This window comes from Ylistrum balloti, unplaced genomic scaffold (genome assembly GCF_031769215.1).
Source record: "Ylistrum balloti isolate Yb309-2 unplaced genomic scaffold, AGI_CSIRO_Ybal_v1 Utg370742, whole genome shotgun sequence".
In the NCBI taxonomy this organism is placed as follows: domain Eukaryota; kingdom Metazoa; phylum Mollusca; class Bivalvia; order Pectinida; family Pectinidae; genus Ylistrum; species Ylistrum balloti.
This window is the reverse complement of record NW_026782437.1, coordinates 166,845-180,990: the sequence shown is the minus strand read 5'-3', so window position 1 is coordinate 180,990 and position 14,146 is coordinate 166,845. Positions and strand designations below refer to the sequence as shown.

General features: G+C 34.4%; 1 protein-coding gene across 1 annotated transcript in view; it reads left to right on the top strand.

Moving 5' to 3' along the window:
- Positions 1–9,191: 9,191 nt before the first annotated feature.
- The window catches only part of LOC132557989 (protein O-linked-mannose beta-1,2-N-acetylglucosaminyltransferase 1-like), a 41,637-nt gene continuing 36,682 nt past the window's right edge, over positions 9,192–14,146 (top strand). Inside the window, exons 1-6 of the mRNA XM_060222519.1 lie at positions 9,192–9,240; positions 9,675–9,758; positions 10,613–10,660; positions 10,931–11,033; positions 11,318–11,376; positions 12,356–12,406. Of these exons, the coding sequence (XP_060078502.1) occupies positions 9,192–9,240; positions 9,675–9,758; positions 10,613–10,660; positions 10,931–11,033; positions 11,318–11,376; positions 12,356–12,406 (394 nt within the window). The remainder of the gene's footprint in view (positions 9,241–9,674; positions 9,759–10,612; positions 10,661–10,930; positions 11,034–11,317; positions 11,377–12,355; positions 12,407–14,146) is intronic.

Here is a 14,146-nt window from a genome sequence, read left to right as displayed (position 1 = left end):
TTATAGTAACGGTGGTTTTGCAACATACGACAGGTTAGTGAAAACGTCCCACTAGCTCGTAAAAAGGATTTAGCGTAAGTCGAAATAATGGGCAAGTCTAATTCGTACAAACGAGTTAACGTAACTTGTATTTACAAGATAACTATAACTTTAAGTCGTTATAACTAGATAGCTAAACGGGATGGTTTAACGGGACGTATACATACTGCATGATTGGTAAATTTGGGAACTATGTATTACATAACAAAACACTTTTATTTAATTTAAGAGTTAGCATATAATACATTCACATTTTATTTGTCTTTGTATGTATTTGGGTGTATTTAGGTATATTTAGGTGTATTTGGGTAAATCGTCGCGCCCCCCTCCCCCCCCCCCCCCCAACTTTGCGATTTGTAATTCTCCGCCCTCGGTCTGTTGCCATTTTTCTTTTCTCCCGGCCTCAGGATAACAAGGGCAGGTAACTCTAATTCGCTGTAAAAAATAAAGTTGATATGCTCATATCCAAAATCTTATCCGATTACATTGTTTGTCTGTATTGATAAAGAAACGATTGAAATTCCCTCGTTGCCGAATCAAAGTCGGAAAATCATTTAGACGTTTCCGTAAGATGACACATTTTCAATATAATGTATGTCCTATTTAGACTATACAGCGAGCTCTCGAATCATACTATACCTGCATTCTTCCTGTGATCAAATAACAGAATGCGGCCATTATGCGATGTCGCCAGTTATTTAATTATATTATATTTTATATCCATGGATGTGAATAAGTCATGTTTAACGATACATGAATAGAGATAAAAACTCGGGCGGTCCCGGTATCGCAAATAACACAATCCGAGCTCATTGTTGGGATTCGCTTATTTCAAATAGCTGTAAATCCGAAAAAAATGGATAGGTTTTTAGAATTTGTTTTACAGAAATATTGGTTTGTCAATATCTTTGCATATGAGATAGTTCTAACGTTTTAAATAAGAAATTAAAAGCTCGGGTGGTCAATGAATAGTTCCCGTGTGGTGCCGGACTGTGCCGGGCGGTAACGGGCAATACCGGGCGATACCTGGTCAGACCGAGCGGGACCAGGCTGTAGTTAGCATCACCCCTCCTGCAAATCGGTGTGTAAACAAACCACCAACTTCAGCTAAGGTAAGGGCTTCTTCAGTCAATTAGCAGTAATATTTTGAAAGAATGACAATTATAATCATTTTCATGTTAACATAGCAATTTACTTATGTAAATATCGTTTCCAGTTTTAGTTATAATATTTACATCTGCACAATACGACTAACACGCGTTGAAATAATCCGGGAAGACCGTAGAGATCCCTCGGATCTCCAGTCATTACGTTTAATATCTCCTATCGGTTATCTTCATCAAAGTCGTATTCACTCAGTTATCTATAATACAGTTCATCCAAATAAAAATGTAGATGTAGATTCTGACTTATATCTATACTTTCTGTAATCTACGTTGACCTGGGGTCGCACCCTATACCCCAGGAGTATTCAAGATCGCTAGAGCCAGATCGTCACAGAGCATATCTCTTCATCCACAGCTGGTTCGATGTTGTTGAAAAATTCTTAATTTTATCGCTGGGTGGTACAATGGGGAAATCAGTCCTGTCCAGATGAGACTTCTTCATGGCTTAGAATGTTTCTCCATAGGAGTAGGAATAAACCACGAAAAGGACTGAACAGGAGTATTAATGACGAAAATTACTTGTAGTGAGTTTCCATGCGAAAAGGACATTGTTTTTCATATTATAACCATTCAAAGGTAACATTATTGTAGTTTCAGCAAAATTCCACATTGTACATTTTAAATTTCTGACTTAAAAATCACAATGATGTTTTACGATGGAGAATCAGTCGTCAGTCGTGTCAAAAGGGATGTTAATCATCATAAAGGAGACAATCAGGATGTATCAGTGTGGATTTTGATAGCTATCAATTGTTTATTATCACCAATAAACATTTGATAAGCCTATAGTCACTATTTAGTCATAACTACACAATTTTTCAATTTAATTTTCAGTCATAATATTGATGAACCAATTTTTACCAAACAGCCTGAAATTTGTGATTCTTTCCCACAGTTGGGTCCTAGATATTATATGATGCATGTAGACTTAATGTATGCACAATCTGTTGGTGGGTTGTGCAATACTTTCAGTGAATACATTGATTTATTGAGAAAGTGATATATATGAAGGCTGAGGGTCCATAAGTCACTATTGTCACATAAAAATAGTAGGTTAATAATTGGATGACATCATGAAAGGTTGATACTAAGTTATGCATGTACATTGTAGGCTTTATTCCTCTGGATCTTAATCATTAAAATGGAAGTGTATACAATATTTTGTAAACTTGCTTGTGTTTGGCCTCTTCCTTTCAGAATATCTTATGTCTACAATATGTTGCAACTGGGAAAATAAAAAGGAAGATGTATTGAAAGATTTATAGAGTAATCTTTTCTAAGGTAGATTAGAAAAATCAATTTCATAGTTATAATGAACCTTTATGTTAGGAGGTTCTGAATTGTATGTAATGTGAATGCATATTTAAGTGTCATATCCATTTTGTAGAGTTCAGTTATAGGAACACTCCAATAAGTAAAGTTTACTTTTATTTATTCATTTATTCAACAGGTTTAACACCTGCTATTAGGGCCTTTTGCCTTGCAACATTTCAGGACAGTAAATTGTTTATCAACTCGCATTCACTTCAAAGCAGTGTCTATTTCATGTTAATTTTAATATGTTTTAAATGTTTTTTTCTCACATCAGTGCTTTTGCTGAAAGCAACCAGTGACAAAACTACGGCAGTGTGTTAAAAGGCCTATATCACTAAAGTAATGGTTAATATCTCACCATAGTTGTATAAACATATTGTGTTGAAAACCTGACAATTTCTCACATGTGTGTATCAACATTAAATTTAATGACAGACCATATCTCTCCATGGTTGCTTGAACATATTTTAAATCACTCATGCAGACTTAATAAAGTTTTTGGTTTTTTCTTCAAACATTTTAAGTGGTGTAGTCATAATTTGGGATCTGGTATTTTCTCTGATTTCTAAACAATTTTTTCTCAATGTCTCCCTTGATAATTCAGTTGAGCTTTAACGCTTTAGGTTCTGCTCCTTAGCCGAGACATACTTGAGTCTATGAAAATGGTAGTTACTACTTCCTACTACTATAAGACTAATAAAAGAGTACAATTGCTTCTCTCATTATCAATATAGTATTAACAGATGGGTGCCTTCAGAGTGGTAGCACTGTAAAGTCAGTTTCAGTTCCGTACTGTCACAAGGAGGCTTACATGATTAAGCCTCAAACCACTCGCACTTGGCTCACGCACATAAAGAAGCTGTGTTTAGCAGTAATAGGATGTTAAACAATATAAAACCATAAATCTTAAATCATGTTTTTTCTAGACAGATGCCTTTAATCTAATATATTTATGAATATGATTCAGGAATTATGTTCCATATCAGAAGAGAAACATAAGTGTTTACTTGTTAATTGTATAATGATGTAAACGTCTAACATGTGCATGCAGATTTTTAGCCCACCATCATCAGATGTTGGGCTATTCAAATCGCTCTGCATCTGTGGTCTGTCAGACAGATAGCCATCTAGGATTTTGACTTTGAAAGGTTGGGATCACTATTTCTTGAGAACTACTGTATAGATCTTTCTCAAATTTCATATATAGATTCCTTTTGGTCCCTAGTTGTGCCCATCTAATATTGGGACTGATGAGAAGAACAAAATGGCAGAAAGACAGTCATCTTGGATTTTGATTTTGCAAGTTTGTTATCGCTATATATATATATACATATTATATATATATATAGAAAAAACTTGATTTGACGAGATGCGAGTAAATTATAAATAAAAATAATTTTTGACCAAAGAAGAAAGACATTACATTTTGCACTAGCGCTTTCACTGTATTAGATCTTCAGGTGCATAGTAACTGTACATAATGGTGTGGCGTCACAACATGTTATCTGTTGATGACGTCATAATATAAAAGGGGCATAATTATATTTTGCAAACTGTACAATGCGGTTAAACATTAATATTCAAGTCTGGTTTTAAAATGTTTATAATTTCTGACTCCTTGGCTTCTCTTTGTATTCGATTGGTTTCAGATGAAAAAGTATACAGGGGGAAGATTTGGAAAAAGCCGTCGTTGCATCCTGCCATGTGTCGGCTGATTGGTAGATTTCAATGTCTTTCGTGGGATATTTGTTCGCGATGTAATGTTACGCGTTTGTGGAGGTTTTCTGTTTGTCCTATATAGAAACTTCCACATTTTGGACAAAGGATTAAGTATATCACGTTTTTTGATTTACAGTTCATACTGCTTTTAACTTCCCACTTCTTTCCACTTTTTAATTGTAAGGAATTCCCTGTTATGATATGTTGACACGTTCCACATCTCTTATCTCGACAAGTATTGACTTCCGGTAACTTTGTTTCTGATGAAAATGATGCATGTGTTAGATATTTTTTCAAATTTTTTGGCTGACGGTAGCTTGCGATAAATTTGGTATTTTTCATAATGTTTTTCATTCGCTCAGAGCCTTCTAAAATGTTCATTTGTTGTTTGACCGTTCCTTTGATTTGAGGGTTACTGGGGTTGTATGTCATGACAAGCGGCAGTACCTTCTCATCGTGTTTTTCTTTAGGTGTTCTGAGTTCCGCTATTGGAATTTCGGAGGCTCTCCTGATGCCGTTATTGATCAGGGACTGTGGATAATTTTGTTCCATCAGAAACTTTCTTAGTTCCTCAAGTCTTTGTCTTCTTAAAGCATCTTTTTCTATAATTGTGCATATTCATCGGGCTAGACAGAATGGGATATTTTCTCTTGTGTGCCTCGGATGTGAAGAAAGGAAATTCAAATACTGGTGTGTGTCCGTGGATTTGTAATGGATATCTGTGCAAAATTCCCCGTTGTCTTTGAAGAGCAGTATGTCCAAAAATTCCTATTGCGGAACTCAGAACACCGAAAGAAAAAAACGATGAGAAGGTACTGCCGCTTGTCATGACATACAACCCCAGTAACCCTCAAATCAAAGGAACGGTCAAACAACATATGAACATTTTAGAAGGCTCTGAGCGAGCAAGCTACCCTCAGCCAAAAAATTTGAAAAAATATCTAACACGTGCATCATTTTCATCAGAAACAAAGTTACCGGAAGTCAATACTTGTCGAGATAAGAGATGTGGAACGTGTCAATATATCATAACAGGGATTTCCTTACAATTAAAAAGTGGAAAGAAGTGGGAAGTTAAAAGCAGTATGAACTGTAAATCAAAAAAAGTGATTTACTTAATCCTTTGTCCAAAATGTGGAAGTTTCTATATAGGACAAACAGAAAACCTCCGCAAACGCGTAACATTACATCGCGAACAAATATCCCACGAAAGATGTAGACATCTACCAATCAGCCGACACAAAGCAGGATGCAACGACGGCTTTTTCCAAATCTTCCCCCTGTATACTTTTTCATCTGAAACCAATCGAATGCAAAGAGAAGCCAAGTAGTCAGAAATTATAAACATTTTAAAACCAGACTTGAATATTAATGTTTAACCGCATTGTACAGTTTGCAAAATATAATTATGCCCCTTTTATATTATGACGTCATCAACAGATAACATGTTGTGATGCCACACCATTATGTACAGTTACTATGCACCTGAAGATCTAATACAGTGAAAGAGCTAGTGCAAAATGTAACATCTTTCTTCTTTTGTCAAAAATCATTTTGATATATATATATATATATATATATAGAGAGAGAGAGAGAGAGAGAGAGAGAGAGAGAGAGAGAAGTACTCTATAGGTCTTTCGCAAATTTCATGAATAGGTCCCTAGTTGTGCCTGTGTGAGTTTGGGACTGATCAGAAGAACAAAATGACTGACAGGCAGCCATCTTGGATTTTGCCTAGTAAAGATTGTTATAGCTATTTCTGAAAAGGAATGTTCAAATGTCTTTCCATTGAGAGCAAAAACAGAGAAGAGAAAAGAAGGGAAAAGATCCAACTTTCAAAGAGCAAGTACTGAATGGATGTCTCTCAAATTTCATTCGTATGTTCCCTTTGGTCTCTACTGGAGCTCGTTTGATTTTTGGACTGATCAGAGGAAACAAAATGGCTTCCAGACAGCCATTTTGGATTTGGCAAGTAAAGATTATCATTGCTATTTCTGCAAAGGGATGTTCAAATGTCTTATCATTAAGAGCAAAAACAGAGAAGAAAAAAGAAGGGAAAGATCCAACTTTCAAAGAGCATATGAACATCAAATGACGGTGGGTACCAAGATCCCTCTTGAATCTCTTGTTCTTAAAAGATATTTAGGTTGCCATCGTAACCAAGCCACTATACACTGGTGTTTGTATAATAGCCTTTAGCTCAGTCTAGCTGTTAAACAAAACCTTTGTCACCACCATTCTTAGAACTAGGAAATCTGGGTTACAGCCTTATTGTGATACTGTTACTTGAGAAGCAAAATTAATAGGTGGGTTTTAAAGAACTCCTAAGAGTTTCTGACTAATCTTCACCACATTCTTCTAAATGCATTTCTTCAAGAAAATTTGATTTTTCAACTCTGTACACTACTATAGCCAACTCTAATCTGAAAGGATGCCTTTGTTCCCTTGCCGTGAGAGTTTTCTATTCGGCGAAGGGTGAGCGGCTGTATCAATATGGGCTCTTCCTTTTAGAATTATCTTCCTGCAAGAAGTTGTAAAATGACTGACAAATTCGTAACACAGTGTTTCAAATGAAAGGTTGATGAAAAATGATAAATAAGTTTAGTCAAAATTTGTCAGAGTGATCCAAATGAAAAATATTCTACTTACTTGTATGATATGAAGCTTGTTCTCAAATGAGAATGTGACAATACTTACATGGATTGACCAAGATTTACATAGAAGGTGTTGTCGATGAAGCACAATATGCTTACATTGAACACGTCTTGTCTTTGAGTAACAAGAAAGTTATCAACCATGTCCATCGTATATACCCACCAGAAATGGAATCAGAGACACAGCAGACTTTTCTACATCTTAATGCCTACCTCGATCTTTTCCTACAACAAAACCCACGTGGACAGCTTTCCACCTATTGCAAATTTTCAATTTCTTGATAGCATTATCCCTGCATCTCCAACCTATGGTATTTATATGTCACATTTTATTCGATATTGAAGGGCCTGTTCCCATTATCATGATTTTAATGCATGAAGTCGCCAATTGATGGTCAAACTCGTAAGACAAGGGTTCAAAAGTTGCAGGTTGATGAAAATTATGCAGAAGTTTAATGGTCGCCATAGTGATGTCATTGAGAAATATTCTATTTCTTTGTGTGATATGAAGCAGGACATATTTGATACTTGTTTTCAGAATGTGACATTACTTACTTGGCACGATGGATGTTGCCACTGAAGCATGAGATGCATACTCTTTGGGATCTCCTGGTCTTATTTTCCTTGTACTTTTTCAGTAGTCTCTGTGTAAACCTTTCTTTTGTATCTATTTTGCTCTAGTTTTATTGAGTATGAGTTTGGATTATGATTATGTTGATAGAAAGGTATTTTTAGTTGTCTAGATATTCAAATGACTTAGCAACTCTGAACTTATCATCATGACAACTAAAACACCTACAGAATAAACATGCTGAAAAAATCATTTTTATATTTCCAATACGCTCAGTTGTGACATCTGAAAATATATATTCAATAAAGCTTGTAATTAAGACACTTCTTCTATACATCAGAACTTACACATCTGTATAAAATAACTTTTTATTCAATGCTTCTTGAGATAAATTATTTTTACACACAATATTGACGTTTTTCAAACAAATAAATTTTTGGTTGCCATCTCTGAGAATCTGAGAAGTTTGTTGTAAAAGTCTAACAAATCAGTTTTTTCAGTTTCCGCCCAGGTTTTTATTTCTATTCACATCATTAAATCTGTCTTACATATATTCTTGTGACTAAAATTAATATCATAATTCAGAAATGATGTAAATTTATTAAAAAGTTATTGGTATTTTAAGTCACTGATATCGCAACTGTTATTTGCAATGCAGGGACTGTCCAGGCTTTCATTACCATTACAATAAAAATTGCATTGATATACAAAGTTAGTTTCACTACATATGAATAATAAAATCAAAACATTGTGGTGACTTTCATCATGTGTGTATTTGATGAGAGCAGGTTCACCATACTACTCCTGTTTACCGCTCAACATGTACAATACAGGACCAAGGAATTGACGTGTATATCACCTATCTACAGTTACTGTAATAACGGCGTAGACATAAAATAATAGGTATAAATTTATACATGAATATATACATGTAGTTATTCGGGCAAGGCTCTTTTGGGTAGAATACTTCATATCTGTACCAATACTTTAAAACCGTTGTTGGATCCTCTGTGTGGCTGATAAGACATTTCTATGTTCCTTAGCTACCACTCTACATGTTTAATGAGATCTTTTGCCCTACATAAAAGCCCAGGGGGATGGATTGGTGTGGCAAAGAATGGTCGGGTAACAGGTAACATACTTGCCTTTCATCGAGACATCCATGGTTTGATTCTCCGAACAGATGGCGGGGAAAGGGTAGGAGTAACCTATCCGACTATATGTGTTTTCATCAGGGTTTACTGGTTTTCCCTTGCAGTAAGACCCCTAGCGCGTTCAAGTCTAGGACACCAAGCATATAAGTTGGAAATACTTGTTTTAGATTGTTGTAAAAGTTTAAAAGAAAAACAAAGAAAGGCATACACTTACCGGGTGGTAGCCAAATACCAAAAGATATTTTCTGTTGGTCATGAAGTTTACACTTTGGAATAATGTCTTGACAAACTGTGATACTTTTCTATATATTGATGTTAGGGATGTTAGTCAACAATCTTCGTAACTTTTTAAAAATGAACACAATGTAGTGTTATCTCTCATTGCGATATGCTTTGAGATTGATTGTATTTATAAAATTGAATTATGTTATTCTAGTTGTTATTCAGTCTGTCCGATTAATTTCTATCATTACTTTTATAGACTGACTGGTACATATTTGTTTATTCAGAAACAAGTGACATATGAGAAAATAAGAGGGATGCATATGGTTATCTGCTCAAAACGTCAGACATGATGTATATATACAGAAAAGTGAGGCGTAGCACCATACGGAGATTTGGAGGTAAGCAAAATAATATGAAAAGTTGGGGACATATATCCGTCTGTAGCAGAATATATTACGTAATTGATATACTGTAATTCTGATACATTCCAATAGTGGCACAGTTCAGAATATACACACATGCTTGCATTTGTCATTTGGACCATTTTGGATTTTCCTCTGTTAGCTTCTAGGCTTCAACATTTTAGTTCCTTATTAGCATGACATCAAACTTGAAAGACATATCAGCAGTACAGAAAAATCATTATTTGGCTTTATATATAATTCTAAATTTGTGAAATGTAAAAATGTGCTCTTCACTTGTGTGTCTTTCTTACAAACGTAATGTGACAATTACATATTCTTATGGTATTCTCATCAGTACACTACAGACTTGAATCTGTTTTTAGTAATGCACGTGTCTCCTTAACATATTTATTTCCCTAATTTTGCAGGTTACAGAAAACTCATCCTGTGCACCATTCTTGTTATGCTGTGTATGACATTGTATTACTACAGATCTCCTGTTCTCAACAATGGTAAGTTGACATCCTAGATCGAGACAGATGTAAGTAGTCCTAACTGTCATTGGTAATGATGGTACATACTGAAGATAGTTCTCTTCAGAACTGGGCTATAGAACACACTGTTGTTGTCTTCTCCAGTACACAATATACTGCCACGAAAAAAGAGATTTGTTTTTAGGGATAGTGTATACATATATAACATCGTGTCGTAAGGATTGTTATCATTATTTAATTTTGTTTCTAGTATTGTTCAGAGAAGAAAAATCAAGTACTGCTATAGAAAAGACTTATTTTTGAAGCAGTTATTCAAGGTTTATCAAACCATTATTGAAGTTCTCAATCCACATTCAACTGATCCCTTTTATGGAATATACCATATATATCACACTACAGAAAGATCAATATGACTTCCTGTTTTGGATATTGCTACTCAAATACAATAAAAGTAGGTCAATATTGCCCTAGCTGAAGGTCAATCTTACTTTATTCAAGTAGTAGGTATATGTTCATGTATATACAGTATTATCTCTGAGAGGTCATGCAATGTTACTAAACCGAGGTAAATTAATGATGTTGATAAAGTAAATCTGACTCAAGTAATTGATTTATTAAATCATAGAGGCAGAATATGAAATGTTCTAATTTTACTCAACTTAGGATGGACTAAGTTAGCTCCCTTGGGAAGAGATAGGTTGTTTCTTTTGGAAAGTTAGTATGACTACTGCACTCGGGTACATTTGTACTTTAATTTCAATCAGGTTGGTTGACATTTGGCACTATCAAGAATAAAGATCTGAACATAGATTTTTCATAATACTAATTCTTATATATGTCACATATATTTGTCTTCCTCATTATAATTACAGGTGTGAGACAGGTGTGGGACGGCAATATGTTGTCAAAAAATAGCACAGGTAATCTGTTAAATCATCTTAAAAGATTTAACTTTTAATTAGTTTGTTTTGGAATTTGAACACTTCTTATTATGAAATAAAGATGTATTTATTTGATAATTGATATAAGATGTAGATATATATCAGACTTATTTAGACAGATTGGTTTGCAGTCTTACTGAAAATTTAAAGACTAACCTGTAATATTGCATCAGGATGTAAAGGTTTAGACCTTATCTTACTATAAATCAAAAACATCCATCAGCACTGAAATAGAATTTTCTTCAACAGATGCTCCTTGTGGCGTCCGATGTCCTGTTGGTCAAGCCTCATTCATGATAAAGACAGGAACAGGAATGAATGTTGCACCTACAGTCTGTTTCAATGGCAGGGTGTAAGTCTATTGATAAGTTGATAAGATTCCACATGTACAGGTACCACAAAAATCAACACAAGCAATACAGGGTTTTATCACCCCCCCCCCCGCCCCCCCAACCTCCCCCCTCCCCCCCTCTACATAAAATTAGAAAACATGATTTTCTAGTAGCGATTACTTTCACAACAATGGCTTCCCTCACATTTCTATAAACAGATCTCCTTCCTCTTTTCTCCTCTAGACTTATCCTAAATCATTTTATGGTGCATTTTATCCTTAATCATTTTATGATGCATTTACAGACTGTTCAGCCCTGAACTTCAGAACGCTGCCCGTGGTATAAATGCTGTGTTTATAGATCGTAAGTATTCATTCTAGTAATATTAATTACAAAGGTTGATCTTGCCTAATTAATATGCTAAATTTGAAGAAAAATTCATATCTTTCATTTGTAATGAAAAATAAACAATGCCCCTGTTTGGTGATTGTGCAGCCAAATGAAAGGGCTACAGTTAGATTTAAAGAATTGATATTGAAGGTTTCCAAGTATCTTATTTATTTATAATTATCACAAATTTTACTTATATTAATGTCCATGCAGTTGTTTGGTTTGCAGTTGTAAGATATCAATATTGTAAAACTTGATGAAAATTATTAATGGTTTTCATGGTGTTATAATGTTAGAGATTCTAAACATTTTTAAAAACCCAGTGTTTTATATTGAATGTTTATATGTTAAACGTGTATGTGAAATGAGCTGTACACAGCCATAATAGGTGTACAGTTTTAGATGACTGGAATGATCAACTGGTTATGATCCTGATATAGGATTGATGAATTCTTATGTTTAAAATTAAGCTTTATTATTAATGCTAATATCTTTTGGTATTTGAAGATTCTTCCTTAAAATATTCATTGACTTATAATAATTAAGAAGACTAATTAAATGCACTGCGTAACCATGGTAGCCAACAAGATTTGATTATAATTATGTCTAACACATACAAATGATTAGAAACTCCTTATATTCTGAATGGCTGTCTGAAATGGGAATTTATTTTTCTGTATTGATTCTGATTGGCTGGCTGATAAAGGGACTATTTGATAATTCTGATTGACTGTCTAAAATGAATTATTTAAGTTCTGATTGGCTGGCTGATAAAGGGACTGTCTGAAAAAAAGATAATTTAAGTTCTGATTGGCTGTTAGAAGAAGGAACTATTTCAAGAGCACAGGGTTGTATAATGATGACTTCATAAAATGATACTATATGCCACATAATATATAAACTTACACAATTGTCTAATGTAGGTGATGATGATGTTATTTTGATATTACAGCAGATACATTGGAAATAAAAGACCAGCAAACATTTGATACATATCTTGATGGTAAGTATATAATTAATTAAACAGCTTCAATATATTTTTTTTTGTAAATTCAACAAATTTATATTATGATGAAGGCAAAAGCAAACAAGTGATATTTATCTGGTGTTGTAAAGTATATGTTTAACAGTGTATATTGTATATATGTGAAGCTGGCACTTAGAATGTGAAAAAGTGAGCTTGGAAAGCTCAACACACAATATGGTATTTTTCATACCCTTGCCATCATATTAGTCTACTATCACCAGATTGCCCAATGTCCACAGTCCATGGTCTGTCTGTTGTACATAAACAATACTCAGTCTTCAACTTCATCTGGCATCATTTCTAAATTTTAGCCCACCATTAAAGATGGGCTATTAAAAAAATGACCATACCTTGTGGTTTGGCACCCCTCTGTCTGTTCTATAACAATTCTCGTTATCAGTATCTCTTGATAAGTATTAGATGGATTATTTTCAAATTTCAGACGCAAGCTCCCCTTGGTTCCTAGTTGTGCATTGTTTGATTTTGGAAAAGACCTGAAAAATGATATGACTGATAGGCAGCTATGTTAGATTTTGACTCCAAGAGTTTGTTTTCACTATTTCTGGAGAAGTGTACATGTTGTATAGATAATTCTCAAACTTTGGAAGTTTCTCCTAGTGCCATGTTGTGCCCTTTTTTAATTTGGGACAGATCAGAAAAACAAACTTGCTGACAGGCAGGCATCTTAGGAAGTGATAATTTTCATCTTGTTTTCTTGAGAAATACCGTAAGGCTATTTCACAAACTTGATGTGTAAGTTTCCAATAGTTCGTAGTTGTAGCAAATTTTGAGTCTAATCAGTGAAGGTCAACAAGTGACCATCTTGGATTTGGACAGTTTGAGAAGTATTGGAGGAATAGTTCCCAAACATTATAAGAAAATTCCAATCTGTCCCAGGTTGTGTCAATTCATTCTGATCAGTGAAATAAAATGGCTGACAGGTGGCCATCTTGGATTTTGACCATTAAAATTAGTTTATTGTTATTTCTTGAAAGGTTGCTTGAGGGATATTTCTTGATGTTTATGTAGCCCATGGCTCCTAGTTGTGTCAATTTAATTTTGAGACTTGTTGCTGAAACAATAGGCAGCCATCTTTCATTTTGATAATTAGTTGATCACTTTTCCTTCAGATCATGATTGGAAGACTTCGGAAACTTGATGTGTATGTTCCCTTAGCCTGAGTTTGTGCCCTTTTTACTTTAGGAGTGATCAGTAAAACAATAGTACCAACAGCATTTTAACACTAGAAGTTTTTTATTGCCTTTTCAGGAGAGGTACCAGTGGATATTTCTCACACTTAATGTGTATGTCACCAATAATCCCTAGTCGTGCCCATTCAGTTTTCAGTATAATCAGAGAAAACAAAATGGCTGACAGGCTATCATGTTTGACTTTGACAACTGTCAGCACTGTTTCTTGATAAGTACCGGAAAAATATTTTTCAAACTTGATGTGTAGGCTCCATGTAGTCCAAAGTGAAGTGGCTATAGGTTAGAGGTCAGAGGTCTCATTTGTCAACTTCTGCAAATTCTTCAAACATTGATACCTTTGTTCGTAGCAGATACTTCTATTTCTCTGGCATTTACTAATTTCTAGTTTAATTTTGAAGATCTATCTTACATCTGATGAAATACATTTATATCAATAAGGAAAAATTGATGCAGTAGTTCTGTTATATACAGTTTTTAATAAATCATATATCAGTTCATCGCTGTT